At 33.1% G+C, this 15,678-nt stretch overlaps 1 protein-coding gene across 3 annotated transcripts in view; it reads right to left on the reverse strand.

The window, feature by feature from the left end:
• LOC118197251 (uncharacterized) overlaps positions 1-15,678 on the reverse strand; it is a 205,292-nt gene that overhangs the window by 6,780 nt on the left and 182,834 nt on the right. For all 3 annotated transcript variants that reach the window (XM_085820489.1, XM_085820500.1, XM_085820494.1), the window contains exons 16-18: positions 14,826-14,954; positions 6,888-7,150; positions 5,030-5,183 (exon numbers count right to left, since the gene is read on the reverse strand). In XM_085820489.1, coding sequence (XP_085676615.1) covers positions 5,030-5,183; positions 6,888-7,150; positions 14,826-14,954 — 546 coding nt within the window. The remainder of the gene's footprint in view (positions 1-5,029; positions 5,184-6,887; positions 7,151-14,825; positions 14,955-15,678) is intronic.

The raw sequence follows: 15,678 nt of genomic DNA on the forward strand, positions 1-15,678 counted from the left end.
GCCACTGAAATTTTAACTGACAGGTTAGGGAAAAAAGAAATACTAGTTAGTGCACATTTGAACGTTTTCCTAGCTTTGGAGCCAGTACATCGTTCCAGTGATGTATCCAGTTTAAGAAAACTATATGATGAAATAACAGTTCAAACAAGAAGCTTAGAGACATTATTCAATTTTAATTCTTATGGCAATCTAATACTTCCTATTTTATATAAGTGTATACCGCAAGATTTAGTGTTACAGTTTAGTAGGGAGCAAAAGGTTGGCACAGAGTCAACAGTGTCAGATTTATTGTGGCTTCTAAAGAGAGAAGTTGAAGTGCGCGGAAAGTCATTAACTCTGGGTCTTAATCAACAACCACTTTTGAAATCAAACGAAAGACATACTGACAACTATTGTTGCTCCAATTAAAAAGGAAATGGTATCAGCGGCGAAACTTAATACATCAGGCAAAAATTATGTGTGACTTTTGTCTTAAATCTCACCTCTCAAGAGACTGTGACTTAAAAGTATTACAGAGAAACACAAAGCATTATACAAACAATTTAAGTGCAAGCCCTATTTTTTTTTAAAAAAAAAGTCACAAAAAATCATTTTGTAATGCAAAATAGCTTAAATGCAATATTTGCAAATCTATGTCGCATTTAGAGAGCCTGTGTGATGCAAATGTGTAAGAAAATAAATCCATAAAAAATGATGCATGCTCCGTAAAAGACACAAGCATCAGTTCACTATTCCTCGAAACTCTGAGCAAGCAAATTCCTAATGACGTGATTTATTATCAAACATTGAGGGGCCAACTACTCGGAAATAATAAATTAGGTTGTTATGCGACTCAGCTTCCAAAAGATCTTATGTTGGTCAGTCTATTTCCAGAAAAGCAAGTTTACCAACTATTGGTAGAGAAAGATCAAGAATTCACACATTTGCATCTTCGAATCCGCCAGTACAACAATTTAAAAGGAAAAAACTTTCTTTAAAAAATAAGACTGGTTTTACTCTAATCATTGAAGCACTCAAAAACAAGCTCCATCAGAAAGGATTTGACTTATCGGGCAGCTGCGAAAGTGAAGTGACAGAGGAACAAATTTTACTTGGGAATGATTATTTGAACTGCATTTTAACGGGGAAAACACATAAAACACATCGTTTAACAGACTATTTAATATTGCATGAAAAGCATATTCAGTTCGATGTTGAGTGGTAGAGTGGGGGGAGAGAGTAAGAAGCTAGGTTTAGGGTTAGACTATACTGGTTTGTTGATACTAACTGATGCGGAGGAATTTAAAATATCAGAACAGATTCATCAGCTTTGGGTAGTTAAAAGCCTAGGAATTTCTGAGTGTGCAATGCGTCACATCATTCGAAAAGGAGTGCTGGCGATGAGTGAATAAATAAACAATTTGCAAAGGATTTGAAATATGTAGACAGGAGGTATGAGACTTGTTTGTTGTGGAATACGAGTCCAGAGCACTTGGAAAATAATTTTGGTTTAGTAAAGTTCCAAAAGGAGGCAGCTAGAGTTAAAAAGTAACAGCTTTGTGAGGGAACAGTTTATGGAAATAATTAAATTTCAAACACAATATAACATTATTTAAACGGGTGAGGATATGAAAGAGGGATATCTTATGCCATTCCGAGCATTGGTCCGTAAAGATAAAAAAAGCACTCAAGTTCGAATGGTATTTAATTGCAGCAGTTGCGAAAGAGGAAAGCTATCGTCAAACGATTGCTTGGAAAAAGACCCAAACCTAAATGCGAATATTTTGGATATCATTCTTGCTTTTCGGAAATTTAAAATTGGATTCTGCGGTGACATAGAAAAGGCATTTTTGATGATTGGGGTAGCAAGGGAAGAACAGAGTATTATTTGGATGTAATTGTTCACCATTTTTATTGAGTGCAACAATCAATATCATTTAAAGAAATACACAGAAACAAACATCTGTGTCGAGGTGTTAAATAGCTCGTTGTATGCAGATGATTTGTGTTATGGAGGGGAAAATGTAGAGTCAGCTTTCAGTCTTTCATCAGAGGCGGAATCTATTGTGAGAGACGCGAGTTTCAATTTGAGAAAGCTAAACACTAATTCTAAAGACTTGCGGCTTCAGAATGGGTTGTGTGAAGAAAGTAGGTTTGAGAGAGATAAAGAGTTAGGCTTGGTGTGAAGCTTAGAAGAGGATAGGTTTGAGAGTAAACATCACATCATTGTGAGTAGTTTAGAATCGTTGAGAAATAGTAAAAGATCGGTGTTAAGCACAGCAGTTACGGTGTTTGACCCAGTCGGATTTATTTCTCCATTTGGGATGCAAATTAAAAGACTTATGCAGGAAATATGGGAAAGAGGTTTGGAGTCAGATTCAGAGTTGCCAAAGGAGTTACCGTGCAAATGGATAAAGTGATGCGCTGAAATTGAGGAATTAAACACGTTGAAAATAGAGAGATACTACTTTACAAAAGTTCTAAGTAAAGGTCATTTGGTTGAAATTCATATTTTCAGTGATGCATCAGTAATGGCATATGGAGCGGTGGCATATTTTAGATATAAAAATGAGAGAGGAGAGGTATGTACGTTGTTTATAATGTCGAAGAGTAGGATAGCTCTGTTAAAAAATTTGTCCCTCCCTAGGTTGGAATTGACGGGGGGCTGTCGTTGCAGCTAGGTTAGGGAAATATTTATTGAAGGTGTTTCAGGATTTGGTAAGTAGGTTAGTTCTGTGGACTGACTCAGAAATTTACTTGTGGTGGATAAAGGGGTCAGCGCGTGAGTGGAAGCAGTTTGTGTCGAATATAGTTGCAGAAATACAAGACTGTACTTCTCCTGATAAGTGGAAATATTTTCCAGAGTCGGAAAAAACCAGCAGATAAGTTAACTCATGGTGAAACAGAAAATGCATTGGTGAAGAATAATAATTGGTGGCAAGGTCCCTCATGGTTGAAAACTTCTGAAGATCAATGGCCTGAGCAGAAGTTTAAAGTAGAAACTGATACTCAAAATTTGGAACGTTTAAGCACTTATGTTCTGGTGATGGTTCCAGAAGGAGAACATGCATTAAACATTACCAAATTCAACAGTCTGGAAAAATTGTTAAGAGTTACAGCTTGGGTAAAGCATCTTTCCTGATAATTAGAAATTTGTTTCAATGTCCAAACCAATATTTTGACTAGTTTCTGTGTGCTTTATCTCCTTACTTTTCAATCTCTAGACTATGTACCTATGAGGTTTTACTTGATCTGATAAAAGTTACAGGGTCCAAAACCCCTGACAAACAAGAAGCAAATTGTCACTATGTCTGAAAGCAACTGAAGTTAGATAAAGGTTTAAAAAAACCTCTTATTCAAAAAGACCTTAGAATATAGAGGTTAGCAATCTCAACTACAGCTTATGGTGATCTAATTAAACAGAAACTGTAAAATTCAAACTAAAAATGTGGACTAGTAGTCAAAGACTACAATTTCGTTTTAATCTAAGCTGGCTCAGTAACATGTCATAACGTAGTTATCGCATAACAAATTCAGATATCGCCAGCGATACCACAAAGACGAATAATTACAAATTACCAGAGCTGGTAGGAACTAATTCCGTGTGCAAGCGGAGGCCAGAAAAAAGTTCTGTTTTACAATCCCAAAACCTTAGTTTAAAAAAACTATCTATGCAATTTTTATTCTGGTGAGGAAATGGAAAAGGAAAATTACAGCAAAGGCTGAAATTATAAACAACTGTTAATTTACATAATAATAACTGTACATAATCTTTGAAGAATAATTTTCTTTCTCTTTATGTATTCGGTTTTTTTCTTCACTATGTTTCCTCCTCATTTTGGAATTTTTGGATTTAATTAAAGATTTCTGTTATTCTAAAAAACTAAATGCATTTAGAATGTACAGGAAAAGGTTCTAATTTTATTTAGTAATATGAATATTCAGAATAAATATGAAATACTATATGGTAAGGACCAGTGTAGCAGAATTTTTAGAATTTAGTGAAACACTAAGCAAAAAAATTTAGAAATGGCAAAATTTTAGAATTTAGGAAGGCACTAGTCATCAGAATTGAGGATCCACAAAGATTGCATCAGGTGAGAAAATGCATAGCTCCAGCCTTGTGTATGATGGACAGAGCCGTAGCTAGGATTTTCAGCACCCGGGGATAACTGAAGATTTTGCACCCCCTTCTGCATGCCAAGAATGAAAAACATCTCAATGTATTATGCGCATGCACATCCGTAAAGGTCTTACGCGCATGCATAAACGCCTATGCGCAGAAAGTTTGTAGCTTTGAGGTACGGATTATAGATCATTCTGGATTATGGGTGTCCGAATTAACGACTTTTGACTGTATTAAAGATTATCTGCCTATGAGGAATATTTGTGAAAAAATTACTGTCTATTTCTGACTATAAAATTAAAAATTAACTCACCCTAAATAAATGAAAGAATATTAAACCAACATCAAATTACTATATGTGAAATGATTAAAACAAGTGATAGTTATATTTTTAAGCAGAGAATTAAAAAAATAGGAGAAAATATGTATACACTCTATAGCTTGCAGAGCAGTGCTAGTTACATTTTTATAAACATTAACTGACAGACTTGGGTAAAACTATACATGCATAATAGACTTCCCAGCTCTTCAAAAACATAGAACAGAATAACTTGTTTTTCATGAAATGAAATAATTAATGAAATGGTCTTGTAATAACTATAATGTTAATATACTTTGCTAACACTATTTTACAGTCAAATAACTTAAACCTAGCTCTTCAAAAACATAGAACAAAATAACATGCTTTTCATGAAATTAAATAATTAATAAAAGTATCTTGCAATAAATATAATAGTAAAATATATATTACAGTCAAATAACTTTAAAATGCACAAAATTTTTGACAAATTTGATTCTTTGATTATATAACTTATTTAATATAAAATATTTTTGGTAATTTTATTTTTTTTATCAAAATTTGTTGCAATTTAAATTAGGCATTTTTCTTTATAATTAATACATTAATTTATATTATGCACTTACGTTTCTAGGCGCCGACTGCCATTATTTCCATCTGGATGAGTACTGCTGTCTGGCGCCTCAGGAATAGGTTCTTCTGAATCAGGAGGTTCTTCCACTTCATAAAGGGAATTATTACTACTATTTGTTGAATTTTCATCTTGGGTTTGAGAATTTCCTAAATGTATACAAATAATAAGAAATAGCACAATATTCAAACATCTTTCATGAAGGATTAAAAAAATACTGAAAGGCCACTTTAGACACATCCATCTTATATTGTTATAAAATGGAGATCTTATACTATATATAAAATGGAGTCTAACCAATATTATTGCTTAAATAATCAGCTGCCCAGCTAGCATATTTGTTAATGATGCCATCTACTGTACTAATGGGCCTATGTTTAAATCCCAGAGACAGCATGGGTGTTTGTAAACCTATATTGTCTGTGCAACAAGAGGAAATCAAAATACAGAGTGAGCCGAAAGTCCTCTCGAGAGGTTGTGGTAGGGAAGAAGGAGTAGGAGAGGGGGGTGTTTTGCGTCAAAATTTAAGTGAAGCTTAACAGTTAGCAAGATTCGACAATACCTAACATATACCTAAAAAATGCACATGTGCCAGCCTTCTTTCAACTTATACCCATTTAAATAAATATCATAAATTTCTGTTATCATTCTAGGGCTAGATATCAGCCATGAATCTGTGACACTGCATGAAATTTCTACATATTGGAGACCAGTTCTGCTTCTTTTCTAAATATGTAGCTTTTAAGTACCAGTAACTAAGATCAATAACTCAGATGACTGATACTTTGGCCTAGATAAGAATCCTGATGAGCAGACTAGTTACATGGGATTTTCATAATTTTTCTTAAAACCCCTGCTAAGTCTTCCTTCTTTTAGGCAAATAACCCTTACATCCTTTATCATAACCAATTAAAAAAATAATTTTGTCCCTACTTTCAGCAAAGAACATGAATAAAAAAGTTCTTGACAGAAAATGTGTACAACCTCTCACTAAGTAAAATGCTTTTCCAGGCTCTGATCTCTTTAGACATATAAATGAAGAGCAACAGATTTCAGTTTTTATTTTATACCTCTTCTAAAAGATGATTTGTAAAATGTCATCACAATTCCACAAAAACAAATGATAGCAAATCATGACAGAAAAATTGACAGTGTGAGTGACAGGCTGCTGTTTCAACATTTTATTCATGCAAAAACTGTAGTTTATCCCAAAATAATGCAGAATTTTAGACAATGATTATTATATTGGTTCTGAAATCATATATTTATTGAAAGCTATTCCAAACAAGTGAAATTCACACTGCAGAATGAAGACTACATGATTTACTACCACACAAATTCAAACTTCAAATGCTATGACCAATAAATTAAATAAAGTGACTAAGAAAAGTCCTGATAATAAATGGAAAAGTGTACATATTTCAGTAGTAAAAATAATTACTAAGTGGAATAAATATATTGTATCACAGACTTATTACAAATACTACAGCCTATACACATAGGATTATACTAACACTGTGCTTATCCATTTCAAAACTTAAAAAAATTACATTTGTAATTTTATGTAACACGATGAAATGTGATATTTGAATATAGAATGAAGTACAAAATAAACTTCTCATTGATTTTTCAAATATCTTCGTTATAGTAGAGAACAGGGTAAGTTAAAATATTTAATAATACTATTCAGAAACACAGTAACATGTTATATAGTTATACAGTATAGTATACTTTAATAAATAAATTGCATGCTTAAAAATTAAAAAGCAAATCAACATAGAAAATAGCAATATTATATTTTTACCAGTTTTGAAATAATTATTTAAAAAAAAAATCTGAATATATATATGAACCTTCAACTTCACCATCTTTAGTAGCTGTCTTAAGGGAATCATCTTGATCATCGGTAGATGTAACATTATCTGCAGATTTGGAAACTTTGGCATCACTCTTAGCAGGCACATTTGGAGGAGCATCGGGAACTCGACCAGGAAAACAAATGATAGCCAAAAACCAATGAACATTTTGATTAACAGGAATAATTATGTAATCTTTGGAAAATATATCAACATGCCTGGTCCATGTTTTTACTTGGCTGTGGCGCTTAAACTGAATCCTAAAAATTTTTAAATACAAAATTTTATCATTAGCAATCACATTTCAAAAATATAAAATTTATCATATATATTTACGAAGTTTTATTAAAACACTAGAAACTGAAAAATCAGAGACAATTTCAACAGTGTTCTTAATTATTTTTAAAAAAATAGTATCACTAAATAATGTGATAGAATGTTTCATGGGCCATTACTTCTGTTATTCCTTTCTTTGAATCTTAAATTTCACACCAAAATTTCACGTTAAAAATAAATATATACAACCAAATTTTCTTTCCATGAATGTAATTTTATTTTTAAAAAAGTTGTTTGCATAAGAGGAGGGTTCTTTTAATACTGAATTTAAAAGAAAGTTTGCAACTTAATAACAACTGTGATAAAATGTGTAGTTATTGTATTAAACATGTGTCTTATGTATGCAGTCGACTTTATTACTTAAATATGATGCAAGTCATTGTTGCTACTACAGTAACTTGTAAAATATATCCAATTTTATAGTAAGATATTATGCAACAGAAAATACTGACATTCTATGTGGCAAGAGAATAGAGAATTATAAACATGAACCACTATTTCCCATACAACTCTAACCCACCTAAATGTATTCAAGTTTCTTTGCCTTCTAGAAAGTTTCTTTTTTAATACAACTCATTATTCTAATAACAGTATATGAATCCTATGCAGCAAGATATTTAAAACATATATGTGACATATGTTTCTTTGAAGAGATCTGCACTTTGTGAACCAGCTGAGAAAAGGACTGCTATTTACATTTATCTCAAGTGAACAGAAGCAAATGTGAGAATTATTGTTTGTAATACGCAGCTATGAATCTTAGGATGACAAGAATTACCTATGATCAATAATAATACAAACAGTACTTGTGGTTCAACTAATAATAAGAAATAAAGATGAATTTTTTCCATCTCATTAAACCCAAAGGGAAAAGTCTGTCCATCCTTTTTAAACATTATATGTTTATTTCCTAAATTTTATTTTATGACAAAATAAAATTACTAAAAAGAGATATATTACAAAATCAACTGAAGGCATAACTAAATTGGCTTATTTCACGATTTGCTGAACCCACATTCATGTCAAAAAATAAATACATAAATCTTCTTGGTTGCAAAAAGTTTATAAACCTACACAAGTTATACTTTCAGTAAAAAATAACAGGCTGAATAGTGATTATTGGACGAGTTAAGGTACATGAATCAACATAATATCCATAAATTTGAAGGACTAGTTTCAAAGGTTTAAATATAGAACCTTAAAAAAAAAAAAAAAAAAAAAAAAAAAAAAAACATGCAGAATTTCAAATGATGAAAGAAAAACCAGAAATAAGGCCATAAAAATAGGCACCCTCTACTAAAGAAAAATGAAAACAACTACAAAATAATTTTCTTAAAAGTTGAGGCTAAATGTGAATTGGAATTATATAAAAAACTTAAACACCATTTTATACCATTAAAACTGTGCTTTAGCTTATACTGAAAACGTGGTTTCATCATCTCCATGGGCATCATGTGGACAGCTTTGCCCATGGAGTTGTTAGGCCTAACTATAAGGTTCAATTTCTTTTATAGTAATAAATATATTATGTCAATTGTATATTTACTGGCACCTACTTCTTAGATTTTACATATAAAATATGTTATATTGCAATTTTTTTGTCTGATATTATATAACCATCATTACATGATTTTTAAGCAAACAAGATTTCCATTTCATTGGTGTAAATAAATTAAATTAAATACCATAAATAAATTAACAAAAAAAAAATTCTAGGTGCCAAACATAGAGATAGGCCTAAACTTGGTGACAATGAATGATGTTTCAACCAATTCAAAAAAACAGCTATGATAATGGACAGGGACGTAGCTAGCAGTAGGCCTAGTTGATTTTAAATTTTAGACATGGCTAAAACCAAGAAAGAATGTGAGAAGTACAAATTAGCAAGGCAGAAGCACAAAAGAGAATGTGAGAGAAAAAGAGGTGAACATATTAAAAGTGACCCCAAGTTATATATGAAGAAGCAAAGAGAAAAGAGCGTGAACGGTACCATGTTCGAAAAGAAGCAAGCAAAATAAAATCTATTCATGAAATGACATCAGTCCAAGAGCAAATAACTAAGCGAAAAAGTTGGAAAGCATGTTCAAAGAAATACCGTGCAGCCAAAAAGAAGGAAAAGTACTGATCTTAAGTGTGGACAGTCCTCCTTCTAATCCCGTATTACCTGTAGTCCTAAATGAAACTACAGAATCTCAAGAACATTTATCATCTCCACAGCCACAATATGCAAGTTCTGAAATATCTACAAACAGTTACTCTTCAGGAAAATCTAGAAAAGAAAGTGGTAGGAAAAAAGTAAACAAGAGTAGGTCAGCTGCTTACAGGAAAATAAAAAAACTAGAGGAAGAATTAAAAACATAAAAAGCAAAATGTAGCAAGTATAAAAGTAGATATTATAGGAAAAAGGGAAAGCAAAACAAAAGGAAAGATGATACACCAAATACTAAAGTTATGAAATTTCTAAAAGGTGTGAAGGTATCTTCTCCTATAAAAAGGAGATTAGTTTTTAATGAAGCAATGATTTCCAAAATGACTGATAATTTTCAGAAAGCACGGAATAAGAAAGAATATAGAAAATCTTTTCTCTGTTATGTAGCTGGAAAAATTATAAAAAAGTATAAGTGCATGAATGAATTAAAAAAAATATTCAAATTCAAAAATCTTAAAAGTAGAGATGGTAAAGAAAAACGCATGATTCAAACCAAGTTGGAGCTGATTAAACAAGATATTCAGGATTTTTTGGAAGATGATTCTTGCAGCACATTATGTCCTGGAAAGAAAGATACGAGGGCTATCCAGAAAGTAGATTACGTTTTGGAATAAAAAAATAAACAAAGTATAGGAAACAAATTTTATTATATACAGATGAAAGCCACACTCAAATACTACTTTTCTACATAGTCACCATACAAATTAAGGCATTTATCGTAGCGATGTACGAGCTTGGAAATTCCTTCGTCGAAAAATTCGGCCGCCTGTGCCTTCAACCACTTCGTTACCTCTTCTTGCAGCTGTGCGTCGTCATCAAAACGCTGCATAGCCAGCCACTTCTTCATTGCTGGGAATAGGTGGAAGTCGCTCGGTGCCAGGTCGGGACTGTACGGCGGATGAGGAAACAACTCCCACTTAAAAGATTCAAGAACTTTACGAGTGACATTTGCCGTGTGGGGCCGGGCGTTGTCGTGAATCAACAAGATCTTAGAGCTCAACATTCCTCTGCGCTTGTTTTGAATTGCTCTTCTGAGTTTTTGGAGAGTTTGGCAATACCTTTGAGAGTTTATTATAGTGCCTCTTTCCAGGAAGTCCACCAAAATTACACCTTTTCTGTCCCAAAAAACAGTCGCCATCATCTTCCTTGCCGACATTGTTTGCATGCATTTCTTGGGTTTTTGGGGAGAACTTGTGTGCCCCCACTGCATTGATTGCAATTTCGTTTCACAGTTCACATGTTTCACCCATGTTTCGTCACCAGTAACGATGCGATCGAGTAAAGAGTCACCATCCTTATGGTAAGCGTCCAAAAAGTTCAACGCTGCAGCCATTCGCTGATTTTTGTGGTCCTCTGTCAAGATTTTTGGAATCCATCTTGCACAAAACTTGTGGTAACCAAGCTTTTCGCTGATGATTTCGTGCAACAAACTTCGCGAAATTTGTGGAAAACTCGAAGAAAGTTCCGTTATTGTGAAATTTCGATTTTCACGGACTTTAGCATCGACTTTTTCGAGAAGTTCGGCGGTCACTATGCTGGGTCTCCCACTTCGATCTTCGTCGTGAACATTGGTTCGGCCATTTTGAAATCTTATGACCCACTGACGCACTCCACCTTCAGTGATAATGTTGTCCCCATACACTTCACGAAGCTGCCGATAGATTTCTATCGGTTTACAGTTTTTTGCAGTCAGAAACCTTATTACTGAGCGCACCTCGCAGGATTTTCAATTAACGCAGACATTTCAAACCGTCACAGTATCTGAACGGAGCACAGCACGAACCTCTCACTAGCACGGCTAGATGCAGACTGAGCTGCGCAACGCTCTGACCCCAAGATGGCCGCGCTAGCCCCGCCCCTAGCGGACACAGACGGAAACGTAATCTACTTCCTGGATGGCCCTCGTACAATAAGTAGAAATGGGTTGAAGAAACAAAAACGCTGCTTAAATGACAGTTTGCAAAACCTTTACAAGGCTTTCTCCAGTAAGTATATGCAATATTTTGTACATTACAGTACATTTTGCAAACTTCGTCTATTCTGGTGTGTCCAGAAAAAGGTAGATAAGCAAGACACATGTTTATGTAGCCTTCATGAGAACAGGAAACTCATGGTGAGTGCATTAAAGCAACAGAAGATTATTTCTGAGAGAACCCCAGATGAACTTTACAAAGGTTTGTGCTGTGATACTAAAGAAAATATTGAGAAATGTTTAGAGAGGAACTGCAATGAATGTAAAAACAAAAGGATTAAGTTTTTAAAATATTCAGAAGATGACACAGTCTCATACGAGAAATGGGTTTTGAAAAAAAGTGAACATTATAGCCAAAGGAATTCCCAAGACTGTTAAAAAAGCATTCTAAAGATCAGATTAACTGTTCTGCTGCAGAACTGGTTCATGCCTTGCAATCAGAAATGCCAAAGTTCATGGTTCATATTAGTAATATTTTCACACAGTTTTCACTTTTTATTTGCTTATTTCAGAGTTTTTCAACCATTTTCTTGCATTCACCCCCTTCTAAAAGAATAATAGTTCTCTTTATTGACCCCTTCCCCCCTCCCGGGGGGCCGATGCAGAGAACTCTGTGAGGCTAGGATCTGTACCTAGGCAGTCTTGTCCATGGTAGTATAAAATCATTCAGCTTGGTGGTTCCCAGTCACCTGTGGGTATTTGTGAGTAAAACTGACCCTGATTATTCGGGTGGCCCACTGGATGAGGTCTTGCAAGCCCTGTGTAAGACCCTGTGTATGGGCTTTGGGCATTCCACATAGTACTGGCAGGTAGCACCCCCAATGGCCAGTAAGATCTACAGGCATGCATGTTCCCTGACACTATGAAACCTGAGAACTGGGAGTGGTGACTCCGCAGGTCCAGGAGGTAGCTGTGATTGTAGAGACACATTTAAAAAGTCTGCCACTTCAGATTGGGAGCCCAGAGTGGTAGCATGATTAGCGTATTTTTAACCTTCTCGGGGAACTTCAACTGGTGACCCAGCCCTTTGCCTAATATAGGGGTATCTCAGTTGGGACCAGTCCGTGTAGTGTCGATTGACGTAGCACGTAAAGAAATATTATTATTATTATTGACCTCCTTAATTTTTTTGCTATTACATATAGCATACAACAATCATAATACAAATAATTATGCATATGTTAATATAACAATTAGACTAAAATATGAATAAAATTTTTGAAAAAAATGAAAAATGGTTTATTAGACTGATGTATTATAATTTTTTGCATTTTTATTATTTTTATTTTCAAAATATACACAAATTTGCAGACACAAAATCACAGATTTTAATGGCGCAAAAGTTTGATTTTAATTCATGTGATGATTGCACTTAACATTTTTATGCAATTTTTTTTTTTTTTTTTTTTTTTTTAATATTGTGCATAATATTGCTTAATTTAATTCTTAAATCACCTCGTTCAGAAATATTCAACCTGTTACTTGTTTTCTGTAGTAAGTTATTCACTTAAATAAAGCTTGCTTCCCCTAGTTAAGATGAGGAAAAAGCCTATAATGTTGGTCTTTAATTTTGGGATATTTCTCTTGAGTGATTTTTAAATTCCAAAAGTTACTACCCATGTTCTGAATAAGACTTGACTTATTCAGAACTTGCATGATTCTGATGTTGCCTATAATGATGAATAAAACATGTTGCCTATAATGATGAATAATCGATAATGATGAAGCCGATAATGTTGGCTAGCAACAACTTTAATTTTGGGATATTTCTTTTGAAAGATTTTTAAATTCCAAAAGTTTGAATAAGATTTGGCTTATTCAGAACTTGCTTTAAATTAATACACAACTATTAATATATTTTTTATATCAATGGGATCTTGAACATGCTGATCAATTGTCATCGTATATTCAGTCAGCGATTCCCAGTTGACACTCTGAACATTATAGAGCTCATTAAAAATTTCATCAACACCAAAGGGGTCCATTTACAGATACAATTTTTAGGTAATTTCTATATATTTATTGAATAATTTCATGAGATCTTTGAACTGTAGAACTTATTATGTTTATGCATATTTAACTATTGTACTATTTTATGCAATTTTCCAATTCTAAATTGATAGAACAGCTCTTGTTGCAGTACTGCCAGTTAGTTTTGATGTTCGACAAAATTATTATGTTCATTATGATGAATAACACAAAATCTTAAATAAAACAATCAAAATCTGATTTCTTTTAAGATTTTGAAGCCAATCTTTATGTATAGGATGATGAATGAAATGATTTTGAAACCAATTTTTTATGCATTTAAATAATTTCTAAGGCATTAATTATGCAAAAGATAACATAACAAGATCACAAGAAAAATTCTCAAGATAACTTGAAAAAGTTACTATTGGTGTAATTTTCAGTCATAATCATTTCATTAGTTTTATATTAAGTCTCCAAAAAATAAATAAATAAAAATCTGTTTTATGCCCTCTATGGTTCTCCTCAATACATATCAATTTTAAAAATTTGCCCTGTTTATACAGGGATTTCAAAATTCCTTTGTTCGATACACATCTCCAACTTAGAGATATTCTAAAATTTTAAATAGCTTTTTGAAGCCTCAATAAAAAATTTTCTAAAATGTTTCAATAGTTCTTCCTTTTTCTTTTGGCAACGGCATAAACAGGAGACTGCAATAGAGCTTGAGTGAGTTCAAAATTTTTAATTAAGGTTCTTAGTTTAATTAAGGTACTTCCTTATTATAGTGGCCCCCAAGATTGAATTTGCTAATCAACCAAGATATCTCACCTTTCATTGAAGCCTTGGAGAAAAAGTTTTCTAAAAAGTTCCTATAGTTCTTTTTTCTTTCGGCAATGGCATAAAAAGGCGACTGCACTAGAGCTTCAAAGATTTCAAATTTCTTAGGGTACTTCCTCAGTATAGTTGCCCCCCCCCAAGATTGAATCATTAATCAATCACGATATCTCGCCATGTGTTCCCATACCTTGCTACATGTTACATCTTAACTGATTACCAACAAAATTTTGGGGGTGCTATAATAAGGAAGTACTGTTCTTAGTTTGTTATAGACCGTAGTACTACTGAGCTGCTCAGTGATTACTGCGTTACACTTTGGTCTACAAGCAAATTTGTGATCTGAGATAATTGAGGTTTGGCTTTTGTTTATGCTCTCCAAGAGCTATTTTTAGTTATTTATCTATCAATAATAACTATTATTCATCATCTTAAGTTCTAATACAATCTCAAACTTTCCAGTTCAACTGGCCTAGTGATTTAAGAAGATGTCTATGAACCCACACTATGTAATAATATCATTAAAAAATAATGATCATGATTTTAAAAACTTGATAAAGTTGCATAAGTTCACATACTATTTTAAAGGAGGAACAGAATAAAAAATTCATACGTTTTCTGGCCATCGTCAGAGCTTCCTGGTCGTCGCTCAGGTCTGTGTGTAAGACGGGGATAAAAATAGGAACTAAATATGTGTGTTTTTTCACGGTCATAATCAGAGAGCTTTTCATAGAAAACATACCTGAAAATATCAGAATCAATTAACAAACACAAAAGCGTGGAAAATTCTACTGCAATTAAAATTTGTAGCACAAAAAGAATTTTTAAACAAAAAAAAATTTTTTTCATGGTTGGTGCTGAATTTTACTAAAAAGAAAATTCATAAAACTTTTGATAAAATACATCATAATGTCATTTTCAGAGGCAAATATTTATAACAATATAAAGGTCATGTCTACAAATATTGGAGCAGAAAAATTCACTACATGTCATTTTTAAAAGTAGTAAGATTTGTGTTAATTAACTTATTACTTTATTTGTACTACAATCATCAGCTTTTACCAAGATGCAAATTAGGTACATGTAATCAAGAGCAGAGGAAATTGGAGAAAGAACTTTGGCAGCGACACTGATCATTGTGATAATTCCTTCCAGCATTGAGGGTCACTTAGACCAATGCTAGCCTTTTGCTACCTGAGTTTGCTCACAATATTAGATTAGCTTGAATTTCTGGCATTAAATTAAGAAGATTTAAAGCTACATTTAGAATTAGCTTAAACCTCGCAAGTAGCAGAGGAAGTATTGCTTGTATAAAAAGTGTAATGTTTTAATAAAAAAGTTGAATGTTTAATAAAACTTTTTCTGGGTTGTAGTTACCATTAATCTATCATACAGCAAAAAGTCACCTTACAATCTCGCTGGGAACCTAATTCAATTAAATAAGTGAAACGTTCCCTACAAAGTCA

Source organism: Stegodyphus dumicola, chromosome 1 (assembly GCF_044657685.1).
Source record: "Stegodyphus dumicola isolate Sdum_Otavi_A_Nest chromosome 1, ASM4465768v1".
Taxonomy (NCBI): Eukaryota; Metazoa; Arthropoda; class Arachnida; order Araneae; family Eresidae; genus Stegodyphus; species Stegodyphus dumicola.